Source organism: Medicago sativa, chromosome 4 (genome assembly GCF_051527215.1).
Source record: "Medicago sativa cultivar Bolivia chromosome 4, Bolivia_mono, whole genome shotgun sequence".
Classification (NCBI taxonomy): domain Eukaryota; kingdom Viridiplantae; phylum Streptophyta; class Magnoliopsida; order Fabales; family Fabaceae; genus Medicago; species Medicago sativa.
Window position 1 is genome coordinate 88,817,384 of NC_140752.1, and position 14,580 is coordinate 88,831,963.

General features: G+C 32.2%; 2 protein-coding genes across 3 annotated transcripts; both read right to left on the reverse strand.

The window, feature by feature from the left end:
• Positions 1-921: 921 nt before the first annotated feature.
• On the reverse strand, positions 922-3,819 carry LOC146933410 (transmembrane emp24 domain-containing protein p24delta3-like). The gene is made up of 4 exons (XM_085705196.1): positions 3,253-3,819; positions 2,110-2,322; positions 1,427-1,503; positions 922-1,320 (listed from the first exon to the last, which is right to left on the reverse strand). The coding sequence occupies exons 1-4, from the start codon at positions 3,451-3,453 to the stop codon at positions 1,176-1,178; spliced, it is 636 nt and encodes a 211-aa protein (XP_085561322.1). The 5' UTR covers positions 3,454-3,819; the 3' UTR covers positions 922-1,175.
• Positions 3,820-4,725: 906 nt separating this feature from the next.
• LOC146933411 (phosphatidylinositol 4-phosphate 5-kinase 1-like) lies at positions 4,726-10,129 on the reverse strand. Of its 2 annotated transcripts, none has more exons than XM_085705194.1 (10): positions 10,035-10,129; positions 9,201-9,361; positions 8,026-9,069; positions 7,694-7,861; positions 7,393-7,558; positions 7,150-7,260; positions 6,882-7,069; positions 5,638-5,792; positions 5,339-5,507; positions 4,726-5,208 (listed from the first exon to the last, which is right to left on the reverse strand). In XM_085705194.1, exons 2-10 carry the CDS (start codon positions 9,215-9,217, stop codon positions 4,926-4,928), a joined length of 2,301 nt encoding a protein of 766 aa, XP_085561320.1. In that variant the 5' UTR covers positions 9,218-9,361; positions 10,035-10,129; the 3' UTR covers positions 4,726-4,925. The 2 variants fall into 2 exon arrangements, with proteins under 2 accessions (XP_085561320.1, XP_085561321.1); XM_085705195.1 differs by having other exon boundaries at positions 9,779-10,129.
• Positions 10,130-14,580: the final 4,451 nt, after the last annotated feature.

Below are 14,580 nucleotides of genomic sequence, written 5' to 3' on the forward strand. Positions count from 1 at the left end.
GTGAAAGTTGACATGAGAGTAATTCGGCCACTAATGGTGGCGCAGTTGAGATAAAAAAAAATAAAAAAATTGGACCTTGGGCATTTTATTTTTGGACTTATTGAACATTATTGATAAATAATAAAATAAAACCTAATAACAAATAAAATAAAAACAAAGTAAAATAAATAAAAATTAAAAAATTAATAAAAGATGGAAATTAAAAGATAAAAGTAACTAAAAAAAACTAATAAAGAGAAAAGAGGGCCCGAATCGGAAAAAAAATGAGGTATTTTAAAATATCTCTGCCGAAAATTCCTTTGAAATGTCATAGACTATTCAGGATCAGACGGCGTATGAATGTGAGACTTTAGGTCAAAAATTGGGGTATGACACAGGCCATATTGTCTCATTGCAAAAATTTCCTACTGTGAATGTCTTGAATCTTGATGCTTTCACACAGTTCATCAATACATCAAATCATACTAGGCATATAGAAGTAACAATTGTTATTTTTGTTTTAAAATATAAAGGTTATTTTAATGTTGGTGGACATATATAAATTAGACTTTAATTCAAATCCTTACTAGGAAAATTAGTATGGTAATCGTTGTTTTAAATTGTATCCCACAACTGCAATTTCAGCTGCATCTTTTCACAACATCAGCTGCAAATGCGTTGTTTTATTCATGAAATGGGTTATGCATTTTTTTCCTTCCATATTTCAATTATCTGGCTAAAATGGGAGAAAATAGAGAGCATTCATATATAAATGAGTTCACACTTCGATTTGGAAACTTTAGTGCCCATTGTCAGTTGTCACCCACTTTTCAGGAAAAGAGTATTGTATTGAAGAAATAAGAGAATTATCTAACAGAAATTACAGTAGAAGCATTATGAACCGCATTCTTGTTGTTATTGAAAACACAATAACTAGATGAATTTATAAGAAACTCTATGAGCTGCATGAACTCTCATAGATACTACTCCATATCATCTTGTTTATAAATATTTATCAAAATGATCATATTAAAATGCATTATAATAAACATCGGCAGATAAGAAAAATTGGAAACTCTGTAAGTGGTAACAAAAAAATTCTGGCTGGTACTTGTAAGTAGGACTCAAAAATAAAAATAAAACTTTAGATTATGATTGCTGTTTCACTAGTAAAATTAAATTAACACTTGCATAACCTATATAAGCTTCTTCTTCTGAAAAAATCTCTTCAAATGCCACAATTGCAAAGCTGAGACTCCAATGCAGATACCTAACGACATAATACTAAACCATGCCACTCTGCCGTTTGTTCTTTCACTCACGATCCTCATCTCTGCTTCCCTGAACAAACAGCACAAAATATATACACACGCATAAGAGAATTCTTTTTTCTAAAAAGTTGCAAAAGATTAATTCTAGAAGTTGTTGACGTGATTGGAATAATTACCTTCCTTTCAGATAGAGCAAATTTTCATGGATGGCCTCTACAGCTCCTTCTAGCTTTCTCAGCTCAAGCTCAACTCCCTAGGTATCAATCACATATAGAAACGGAATCAGACGAAAAATAAAAAGTATTCCAAAGCAAACAGAAGAGATATAGATTTAAATTCAGGTGCGGATTCTCTACCTTACTTTCATGTTACACGAGAGAATGGCACGAAAGTAACTATAGTCTTGAGATGGAAAAATGGTTTACTACATTTCTTGAGGAATTCCTCAGCATAATCAATTATTCATATAAAATCACTGATATTATATCAATAATATTTTTTATTATATCACAGCTATTAAAAAATATGTATAGCATGAAATAGATTATATTATCCCTAAACAGAAATATTTTCCAACATATAGTAAGAAGATCCATCATTATTGATGTCGGGTACATTAAACTTGCTTTGTGTTTTCATCTCTAATAACATAAGTATGAAAGAATCCAAATCGGATCAATTTTCTTGCAATTCCCAAAAGATTACATTTTATAATGCAAAAAAAAGCTGAAAATTTATGAAGTTCTCGAGAACCATTTTAAAACAATGCTTGAACTTATTTCATATTATATAATTTATGCCTTAGAGTAATTAATTGTCAGCTATTGAAAGGTAAAAGTCAAAAACCATATCTACTTACCTCAATCTTCTCCTTCTTAGCAACTGAGTCCCAATCCTTGGCTGCAATTCCAATTTTCCAGTCAAGGTTCACACTAACCTCGTGACCTCCTTGATTACCCCCATCTACCCAAAAGCATGCCAGGTAGTTCCCAGTCTCTTGAGTCGTAAATGCGAAACTCCCATGTGTTGTGTTCTCTTTGTGATGAAGATTGTTTCCATATGGTGATGTTACCTAAAGAAAACATTACAAGTTATAGACCATTTTAACAAATTGTTATCAGAAGATTGTAATTAAAGCTCCACTATGACATTTTCATTTGAAGTTATCATGAAAGTGATTCATGACTTTCAGATCGTATCGGTAACATCTCATCGCACAAATGATATTGCTCTCGAAACCAACGTGCAAGACATTTTCGTATTTCCACCGACTAAATCGAATCCACATGTATGTGAGCGGTATATTCTGTGATGTTTCCATTTTCTACAATCAAAAGAACTACAGAAAAAAATTACTCATCCCCTCAAAAGACAGAACTGGACAGCAGAGAATACAGAGTAAAGATCAATTTATGGATATCATACACATAACAGATCAAACCTACGCTGCTCAGGCTCCAAAAATAGACATATAACAATGCAAATTTCCCTCATCGATTAATATATCCAAAAACAAAACAAAATAGGTCAAAGTACTATGACACCACACCACGGACAATATAAAAATGCATTCACGTAAAATATCACAAAAAAATTGTTGATCAACAAAAGAAATTAGGACAACACATTACAATTCTATCATCTAAAATAAGCAATTAGACAAACAAAAAAATCAAATCATCTCTTCCATTTTGTGATCATCAACAAATCTTGCAAAATCAATGCTAAATCTGATGAGTCATTTTAGTTTTATACTCCATCCATATTACTAATTACGTCAATTAAATAGTAAATCATATCATATCATAAAAAAACATTATTCAACAAATCAACCCACCAATTGACCAAAACAGAAGAACAATGTCAACGAAAAAAATAACCCTAGAAACCAAACAAATCAGAACAATGGAAAGAGAAAAAAACAAAAACTGTGATCAAAATTGAAGAACGACCCACGAAATTAAAATGAAAAGGGTGATAGTAAAAAACGTAAAAACATTACCTTGACAGCGAGAGTGGGACTACGGGTATGATCATCGGGAACAACGACATAATCAGCCAAAACGACGACGTTATTCTGGATTTCTTCGGAGACGCATTTGGTACCGGTGGTGGGTAACGTAAGCCAGATAGCGAGTGTGGAAGGTAGAAGATTGATTGAGAAGATGCAGAGGAAGATAATTGAAAACGTTAATTTCTCCATAGCCCCTTCTCTCTCTAAACACACGCAGACAACGTTGAAGATTATTCACACAGAATTCAGAATTTGGATCTGTTGGGTATGGTTGATTGATTGGTAGCTAGGTGTTGTCTATAATTTAATTTCAGTTTTTTTTTCCTAAAACAAGGAAGGTTTCGCTCATATTAATTCCTTTTTTGTATTTCATTTTTATTTTATTTTATTTCATTATTATTAATTTTTAATTTCACTTTCTAAACTCTATTATAGTTTTTTTTACTCAATAAATAAATAAATATCAAGTCCTCCCGTGGGTTAAGCTCGCTCACTCTTAAGGGACAATGCATGGTATATATAGAGGCAATGTTCGAACCTCGAACACCTACTTATATATTTTAAAGGTAAAATTTTTGTCATTAGGATAATTGTCATGTCGAGTGGATTTTTGGTCTAATTGGCATGAGGTGCCATGAAATGCAAAATGGTAAAGGACACGGGTTAAATTGTGCAGTTATAATGTATTTGGTTAATTGTTGTGTCAATAATAATGGACCGTAATACATTGTTATATTCATTAATCATCAACCGAACTATGTTAATCATATATTTAAACCATATAGTATTTTGATTGTACCAAAAAATAAAAACCATATATTTTGATGTCCAAAATTTTAGGTTTGAATTGGACTGCTAAAATGTAGTAACGAATCAATTGTTAAATTGGAAGGAGAATACAATTGAGACTCTCCAATGCTCAGGACCGTTCTTTGGGGAGTGCAACGAGTTCAAACGAGCTCAAGAAAAAATATTATTGCTCAATATCTCCACCCCCACTCAAAAAAGAAAAATAAATATGTTTGATGTTTCAATTTCTAAATAAAAAATCATGTTCCATGTTTCTATTTCTAAGTTAAAAAAACACGTCTTTAGTAAAAATAATTACTAATTTTGATTTCGGTGGCTAATATTCATTATACGAGTGTTATTTTCAATTTAAATAGAAGATTAATCTTTTAAAAAAATTGCGTTTTTTTTATTAGAGACATATTTTTACTATGAGAGCCGAGCCTCTAGTTTCATAGGGACGGCCCTGCCAATGCTAATAGATCATTTTATACTAGGAGCTAGTATTGTCCATGTGAAAGCTACATGGATCTTAACACACACACACACACACACAAAGATATCACAGTTCAATACTATTATGAAAACAATTATTTCTTGAAAAGAGGATTAAAAAGTGATTAATCGCCCAAATAATTAAGTGTCATGTGAAGAAGCTCAACAAATCAATCATATACTAAATGGCAATAAATCCTTTTATTGAGCTGTTTGAATTGCAAGCCTCTTTTGCCAAACAGGAAAAACAAATCTCAAAGAATTATGTGAAATGAAACAAAACTGAGCTGATAAAGTACATAATCATTCATCCTTTGGAACAATTAATTACAAAGAAAGATTAAAACCAAAATGAAAAGATAACAAATATACAGACATCACGGTATTTCCGGGAATACCTTTTTATCCATGAAATTGATGAAACGTTCAGCATAAATTTTAGGTTCTGTTACTGATATAGTAATAGGATCAAACTGCAGTGATTTGTAGGCATGCTCAAGTTTCTTTTTGACAGTGTATTCCTGAAGTATATCTATTATTCCCATGTAGAGTACCACATCATAAACCTCGAAAAGCTCTACTTCTGATTCTTCCACCTTGTCTTCTTGAAGCAAACTAGTAGCTTGAGCCGGCATGTTTACTCCTAATTGCACCGGCAATCTGAGGAACATTCATTATTTATTATATATATCATACAATTATTACAAATTTACAATCCTAGTTTAGTGATCTTAAGTTCCTAATGTAATAGCGAGCGGCAAGAGAAACTGATGTTATAGAAAATACTCACCTTGCAGTACCGGGCAGTAAAAGATCAACTTCCTTGTTACCGATGGAGTATGCTCTCAATGTATTCCCTCTAATGTGAGGTCCAGGCGTCGCGTTGACGAAGCTCGGTTCATGTGCAACTAACAACAAGCCTTTCGGAATGATCAACTGCTCCCCTTGTTTGAGTAAATCTAGTGCAAGTAAGTCAAGTCGATATGTTCGTTAGAAAAAAAAATAATGATATCAATATATAATCACTAGGCTTGGGAAGAAAATTTTCATATCATATTCTAAATAACTGGCATCAGAGGATATACTAACCATCTGCAGAAGGTAAACTATACTGACGCTGTATTGCTCCAGGAGGTTCGACGAACGCCTTTAGATTCTCTGGAGCTCTAAAATGCAATCCCAACAGAAGACTGTAATCAATTATGTGCTGAGATTCCAAGAACTTGCAGTCTAGAGAAATTTGCCTGAACCAGAAAAATAAAGTCAGGTCATATCATAACCACCAGGTAAATTACTTTCCCTTCAGACAAGGAGAAGTTCAACAGAATTGTCATGATAAATATTTTTGTGCATATACAATATAGCTAACAGTCATAAATCAGTATTATCTCATGTAATAAGCCAAGTACTATCAAAATCTGAAATTGTGGTCTTCGTATTAAATCTTTTTAATGTAGAAACATGAAGAAACTCAACTTTTCATGACTTTCGCTAAAATTTGCAATAGCAGGATCTAACAAGGAGCGTTGTTCAACATAGATATCATCCAATATTTCTTTACACTTATATTTCATAAAATCATCTGTTTAATTTTCGGTGAATAAAGATACATCCTATTACTACCATGATACTGTCAGTAAGAGATGCATCGTAATCAAGTAGCTATAATCCTTTATTCATGAGTGCACAAAGCATATTGAGGTTGATTGTCTCTCTATTTGTAAAGCTTTGGACAATCACGTTATCTCTCTTCCTCATTCACCTCGCAACCTGGCTTGTGGATATTTTAACCAAGGTTGTACCTCGACCTCGCTATCAATTTCTCATCAGCAAATTGACGCTTCTTTACCAGCCGCATCAATTTGTGAGGGATAACAATAAGGTATTTCGATTCATTGCTGGGATTCTGTTACTAATATGTCCATTATTGTATTTTTATTTTTTTTTAGACAGAAATTTGTCCATTATTACATATAAAATATAGAAATTAGAATTGAAATAAAAATATTTGTTTCATTGGTGCCACTAATATCTTTTGTTTTATTTAAGGATGAAATCCTACCAACGAAAGCAAGAAAGCTGAAAATTCTGACAGATCCATATTGTGCCAGTATTATTAGTCCGTCCAAAAAGTAAAATTGTATTACTGTTAGACGCCATAGTACTTACGATAACAAAGTAGTAAAGCATTTCCTATGGGAAATAAAATACTAACATAATCATTAAATAGGAAATATTTGTTCTACCTAGAAGAGCAAAATTGCTACATTTCTAGAAATTTGTCAACAAGTACTGCTTACTATAAAAGTTACTCTTATAAAGTAGGAACTTACTTGAATAACGATTCTCGCAACTTTTTATCCATATGAAATTCGTATTTTAGATCAAGATCTTTCAATGTTGTATTGCTATTAATTTTATCTTGGCTTGTATATCTTCCTTGAGAAGATCCCTTCAGATCGTAACGACGATGGATATGAAGTTCTGTGCAAAACATATTTCCCATGACAACAAACCGCACCTAACGAAGAAAACAACAAAGTATTTATGGTTAAACCAATTAACAAGGAGAAAGAAGTAAAGACAGATATTAGGTAATACCTTTTTCCCACCTCTCAGTGTTATTCGATGGATCCCGAAGAATTTTGTAATAAGAGTATTTTCATAACTTCCTACATGATGGTAGTATTTAGGAAGCATATTGAGCAGAACCTATAACAAGAGGAATGTAGGCACGTAATTAAGTACTTAAGAAGTCAGGATTCATGTATTTGATGAATTCAAATCAAAATAACTTAATTAAAAGTTAATATGGTCCATCAAGCAAAAGAGGTGACTACAAACCTTTAGCTCATATTTTTTTAGTGTCTTGATCACAAATTTGTCATCTTGAGAAATAAAGAATATGCTGCCACTTTTTCCAGCTGAAGATATGTCCTTTAGAGCACAATCACCACAAATGGACATCATGTACTCGGCCGCGTCCAATTTGAACATTTCTCTCAAATTCCTGGAAATATATGAAATCACATTAAGAATATGTGCTTATAATCATAACTCTGACTAAGAACTCTAATATGCCACAATAATCATAAAATCATATTATATCAAGAACCTATATACATGTTATTCTGATAATGAATACCTGAAGACCATAGGGCAATAATCTTTCCAGTAGAAGTCTACAGAACAGTGTGGAGGAGTCAATTGTGAACCCTCCTTAGGAAAGTACATCCTTATCCTAGCTCTTTCTCCAAAATCAGACGACCGAACTTCGCGTGCAGGAACCGGTGTAATTTTTCCTACAGTGTACCTGAGAATTGAGCAAAAAAAATTAAAATCAAAGCTTCGTATAAAACATAATACCAAATAAATAAATATTCAAGTGTAGAACATTTGAAAGAATGCTTATAATACTAGCAATCATGAATACTAGATATGTTTTTCGAAAATATTATTAGAGATCAAATAATTTACCTGATGCCAAGCTGCAAATTAAGCTTCAGATAATAGCTTCGGCGGTGTTGGAAAGTGCCTATAATTGAACTCTTCTTTACTTGCTTCATACTAAATTTACTTTGCTTTTTGTTCTTATTATGCGATATTTCTGAATACTCACGAAGTCTCTCCACAATTAGAACTCCTTGCATATATTCCCTTTCGAAAACCAAATTACCCATACCAGATACCTCAGATTGACCTTCATTAGAGGTCTGCGATAACGCGGATGAGGAATCACGACATATGCAATCGTCAGCAGGGTTTTGAATCACACAATTCTCATCCAACAATGAAGTACTTTGAGATAAATGACGTGAACTTTTCGATCTACCACTGGCTCGAGCTTTTTCAGAGAGACTACGGTTTAATCTTGAATTTGGAACCTTACAATTCTCATCGCTATGAAGATTGGTACACCATTTCTTTAGAGATGGTTGTTTGCTACCAGAAGGATAGAATGTTCCTTTTCCGTCCTTTAGGCCTTTACTCCATGTTCCAATATAAAGTCCTCCATCTGAAAATCTATAAACTCCAGATCCTTGTCTAAGTCCATTTAACCAACAACCATCAAAAACATCGCCGTTAAACCACTTCATAATCCCCCTTCCATCTATTTTCCCTTTTTTCCAATTTCCAATATAGATACTTCCATCATTCCAAGTAAATTTTCCGCTGCCTTCGCGAATTCCTTCTTTCCATAAACCTTCGTAAACATCTGAATTGGAATACACTTTTCGTCCAATCCCGTGATGAGCATTCATCCTCCATCCACCTGTGTAAACACAGCCGTTCGATTTTGCGAATGTGCCGTGACCGTGAAGATAATTCCCTGAGAATTCACCCTCGTACTTTGCTCCTGATGGCCATATAAGTATCCCTTTCCCTGTCATTTTTCCATCTATCCAATCCCCTTCATATACCGATCCATCTGACCATGTGTACTTCCCATTGCCGTGGGGAAGTATACCCTTGAATTTACCAATGTAGACATCACCATTTGTAAAGGACTTCTCTTCAAACCTACATTAACAAGAAACAGTTAAATAACAATACATTGCTACTTGCATACAGAACAGAATACAGAGAGTCAAAACAAAATACAAAACAAAGGAGAATGAATAGGAAAGAGTAGTAGTTTCTATGAACATTACCTTCCATTGTTCTCCATGACTAACAGAATATCACTGATTTATTTGGATAACTTCAGGAAATGTGCCATTTCTTTTGAAAGGTTAAACATGTTATTCACAGCTAATATAAAAAAATTCATCTCTTCATCCACCAGCTTTTTATTGTGACCTGATAGAGCAATCTGAAACATATACAGCCAATATAATGAGTCTGAAAACACACAGAAGAAAAAACAACAATGAATCCTTTAACAGGTTTCAACACTAAAGAATGCTTTTGGAATCTTTTCCCACAAAATTCCAAAGACAGAAAAAGGAGGGACCATCCACTTATTTAGATGTTTTTACCAACCATTATTTTCAATAATCTTTTTATTAGTGGTAAATAATAATTAGTTTCATTATTCTCTGGTAATTTCAAACAATTAAAACTACATACAACACAGCTAGCAGATATGTAGATTTTTACAAGAGCTATGACAATTGAGAATCCCTAAACTTTTCTGTAATCCTTGTTAGGGGAGTGTAATCAACATCACAAAGGAAGCAACATTAACATAATATACATATACAAATTAACATAAAAGAAACTGACAAACCTGAAACAATACATGCATGTTGGGCATATATAAATAATACGTGTATTGTTGTTTGAGTTGTAAATGAATGATTCAAATCATCATCAAAGTTCAACTTGATAGAGAAATTGAATATAATAAAAATCAGATCAAAGAAAGATGGAACACAAGTATAGAAACTTCAGAACTAGGAGTACAAAGTACACAAGTAAAATTCTAAACACCAGAACAGAAAGAAAAGAAAAGAAAAAATTGAGATGAGAAAGATTGAAGTGACCTTGGATGAAAATAAGTATCCTGTGACAGGAATAAAAACTGAAAGGAAGAAGAAGAAGAAGTGATCCCAAAGAATAGTATTAAGCAGCTTATGATAAAAGCTCTCAAGAATAGAATCCTTATGTAATAACTGTCTATTATAGCCGACACTGCCCCACCACCAAATAAAGTAAATAAATGCAGTGATCATTATACCCTTTCCAGTTAATATACTACCTCCGTCCCGGTATAATTGACCTACTTTAGTTTTTCACACGGATTAAGAAAAGTGTATAAATAAAGGGGAAAGTGGAATATATTGTATTGGGAATGATAAAAGTAGTATTATTTAGTGTTATATTGTATTGGGAATGATGAAAGTAGTATTGAAAATTGAAATGAGTCAGTTATTTTGGGACACTTTTTTTTAGAAAATGGGTCAGTTATTCCGGGACGGAGGGAGTATATGATTATTTCTGTATTTGTGTGAAAAACATAAAAAAGGAACTTGTCTTGTCTCTTATTACGTCACCTTTTTTTCCTTTGACGGTTAATTTTTTTGAGGGAACCTTTGACGGTTAATGTTAATTGTTACTACCTCCCTCAAATAAAGAAAGGGTCATGCTAACCATTGTTTTCGGGCACTAGTTAACGAAGTAAAAATATAAAAATTTTATAAAAAAACAACAACTTTTGACTTTTATAAAGTTGAACATACTACTTTTCACAACTTTCCAATGCAACGTTCTATATAAGGCTTAAGGATTTTAAAAGTCGTTGCATGATTTTAAGGACTTTCGTGATTTTAAAATACTATCAAGATTTACAATTTGTATTTCAACGGATTTTCATCAAAAGATTTTAAAGGATTTGAAATGATTTTATGAATTTTATAAGATTTCAAAAGATTTTATGAATTTTAAGGACTCGTTGAAAAAAAGGCCAAATACATCAATGAGTCCTTTAAGTTTCACGTTTGTTTCAGATAGGTCCTTTAAGTTTCTAAGGTTTCAGATAGGTCCTTTAAGTTTCGAGTTTGTTTCGAGTTTGGCTTAACGGACAGATCAACTTTGGCTTAACGGAGGTTGATGGAAAAGACTTATCTGAAACAAACCCGAAACTTAAAGGACCTATCTGAAACCTTAAAAACTTAAAGGACCTATCCGAAACAAACTCGAAACTTAAAGGACTTATCTGAAACCCTATAAACTTAAAGGATCTATCTGAAACAAACATGAAACTTAAAGGACCCGGGGAGGTATTTGGCCAAAAAAAATTATAACACACTCTCTCTCATAATATTTTCAGTCCAAACTCTTTAATTTATTTTATTTTATTAACAAGAGAGGGAGAGAGAGAGAGAGAGAGAGAGAGAGAGAGAGAGAGAGAGAGAGAGAGAGGGGGGGGGGGAGGGGGGAAGAGAGATAGTAGGAGAGAAGGGAGGAGAGAGAGAGGAAGAGAGATACTAAAATCTTAAAAGAAAAACAATGTTAAGAAATCTCATGTTTTTATGACAGATTTTTTCTTGCTAAAATTTCATTAGAAAATCCCACAAAATTCATCAAAATTCAATTTATTAAAGAGTCCTTCAAAATTTGAATGATTTTGAATACCATAGGATTTTTTTTTTAAAATGACATAGATTTTTGATTAAACACCACAAGATTTTTTTTTGTGGTGGTCAGGGTTTTAACTCATATCTTGCATATATTATACATTGTCTTTACCAGCTAAGTTAAGCTCACGAGAAAAAATACCACAAGACTTTTATTAAATTTCAAAGAATCACGATTGAATACCACGTAACCTGTTGATAATAAAAAAATATTTTTTTATCAAAATAAAAGATAATAAAAAAATCTTTTGAAATCCCTTCAGATCTTAATCCAATACACCCCTGACTTAAATTTTAGATTGATTTTAAGTTCATTTGGTGGAAGAAAGGATTTTTTTACAGAATAATTTATTGGGTTAAATATGTTTTTGGTCCCTATAAATATGTCAACTTTTCGTTTTAGTCTCTCTAAAATTTCCCTTCAACTTTTAGTCCCTATAAAATTTTCAATCTTCACTTTTGGTCCCTCTTTTAAAGTAAACTCATATGTAGGATTCATATTATTTAATGAAATTTTTCAGAAAAATTCAAAATATTATAAGAATCACTCAAAAAAAAATCAGAATTTCTTAACAAAACATGAATTTAATATGAATTTTTATATTTTTTTACGGTTAAAAATTCATATTTAATTTGTGTTTTGTTAAAAAATTCTAATTTTTTTTAGGAATTTTTTTTAGAATATTTTACACATTTCTGCATAACTTCATTAAAATATGCAAAAATTAAATTAAAAATAGGGACCAAAAGTAGTGATTGAAAATTTTATAGGGACTAAAAGTTGAAGGAAAATTTTAGAGGGACTAAATTGAAAAGTTGACATATTTATAGGGACCAAAAACATATTTAACCCTAATTTATTTCAAATCAATTTTTGTCTCTTGGAAATAAAAGATACACTTAACTATAATAAGGTATAAAGAAAACAACTAAAAAGGCATGTGTTAACTACTTTTAAATGAAATCCAATCCAAACCATGCAGTGCAAGGGAAGAGGGTCCTTCCTTGTTATACTTTTTCACCCTCCACCCACATGAAAAAAAGGCTACGGCGTCATTTCAAGTTTAGAATCAATTATAACACGTGTCAGGAGTTTTTTCCAAATGATAAGTGGTACTACTACTGTGGTAGGATAGGATAGAAAAGTTTCACATGTGGTCTCTACCGTGCGTGTTGCTTCAAATTTTATCAAAATTTCAACGACCGACTGACATGTCGCTTTCATGTGGAACTTCACTGTCTCTCGTCCTTATATAACCATATAACTGAGTCCGAGTTTACGGTATTTGTTTTGTTCGATTCTATGAAGAACAAAACCAATTCAAATTGTGATTTATATCAACGTGTTTTTAGTTTTGTTTTCAACCTAAATCAATTTGTTTAAATTCAAACTGATTTGGTTTGACTATTGGATTTATGATTTTGAAGCTGCCTATTCGATCCGTTAAATATATGTCCATGTTTCATTAGTTGAAATGACATTTAAAGAATTTATGTGTTGATTTATAAGCATTTCAACTAAATTTAATTAATTTTTTTCTTCAACTAAACGTAATTAACACTCTGAGACCTTGAGATTAATTTGTTAAAGAACAATAGAAATTAAATTGACACCTCCATTATTTTATTTTATCTTTGGCTTAATTAATGATTTGGTCACTTAAGTTATTTGTTGGTTACATTTTGGTCCCATAAGTTATTAACGTTACAATTTGGTCCCTTAAGTTACTTTTTGGTTTCGTTTTGGTCCCTTAACTATTAAAAGTTTCGTTTTGGTCCCTTAACTTATTTTTTGATTTCGTTTTGGTCCCTTAACTTATTTTTTGGTTTCGTTTTGGTCCCTTAACTCTTCCTCCGTCAACCATTTTGGTCCTTTACGTTAGAATGAATGTATTAGAGTTAAGGGACCAAAACGAAACCAAAATATAAGTTAAGGGACCAAAACGAAACCAAAAAAATAAGTTAAGGGACCAAAACGAAACTTTTAATAGTTAAGGGACCAAAACGAAACCAAAAAGTAACTTAATGGACCAAATTGTAACGTTAATAACTTATGGGACCAAAATGTAACCAACAAATAACCTAAGGGACCAAAAGAGTAATTAAGCCTTTATCTTTCTAAAATCACGTACATGGATAAAGAAAACTAGTAGCAACGTAAACTTCAACTTATCAAGAGTGAGTGTCATCGGTTGCAATTGAGTTTCAACGTATTTGTATTTGTAAGTATAGCGGATCTTTTGAGCCACATGTTCATCCTAGATGTCGATATCCACCCTAGTATAACCATCATAATCCAGCACCACGACAATAGTGGTAGCTGATGCCAAAGCGCCAACAGTATCCGATACGAAAGTGATAAAGGCTGATGCTCAAGCCCCACTCTACTATTCTGTCTTTTTTCATTTTAATTTTATATATTAATAACTAATAATTCTAACAAAATTATTCAATTTATAATCTCATTTTGTTAAGGTGTAGAGATTTGTAAATAAAAAAAAAAAAAATTAAGGTATAGTGTCAAATCAATTGAATAACATGGAGCAACGCTAAAGTTTTCCCTCGGCATATCACATAGAGGGAGAGGTCCTTGATAGGGTTATGGTCTGGAGCGTGTTTTTGCAATAGTAACAGTTTCTTCTTTTTTACCTAGTTTCTTGCTTTTGTTTTAGCATGGTATTATTGGTGGTGTTTCAGTAGTCTTGGCTTGTTTGGTTTGGTGAACTGTTAGTCTACATTAATTAATTTTGGATGGATTTGTTTTTATCTGTTTTATTTGTATCTTTGTCTTATTGGTTTTGGTGGATTAACCTGGTTTTAACATCTTCTAGACATGTCTTATGCATGTGAGCCATACTTATATGGTTACATTGATTTGGACGGATCATTTAAGTATATACACACAAAAAATTAGAGGGCACATCAATATTATGTATATCAACTCCATTTGGAA

Excerpts from the sequence above, each read along its gene's own strand:
- LOC146933411 (XM_085705194.1), bottom strand. Across the intron at positions 7,862-8,025 it reads AATTTGCAGCTTGGCATCAG|GTACACTGTAGGAAAAATTA; the intron begins GTAAATTATTTG and ends CTCAATTCTCAG. Across the intron at positions 7,261-7,392 it reads TAAAAAAATATGAGCTAAAG|GTTCTGCTCAATATGCTTCC; the intron begins GTTTGTAGTCAC and ends CTCTTGTTATAG.
- LOC146933410 (XM_085705196.1), bottom strand. The coding sequence starts at position 3,453 with ATGGAGAAATTAACGTTTTCAATTATCTTCCTCTGCATCTTCTCAATC. Across the intron at positions 2,323-3,252 it reads GTCCCACTCTCGCTGTCAAG|GTAACATCACCATATGGAAA; the intron begins GTAATGTTTTTA and ends TGTTTTCTTTAG. Across the intron at positions 1,504-2,109 it reads CTAAGAAGGAGAAGATTGAG|GGAGTTGAGCTTGAGCTGAG; the intron begins GTAAGTAGATAT and ends ATTGATACCTAG.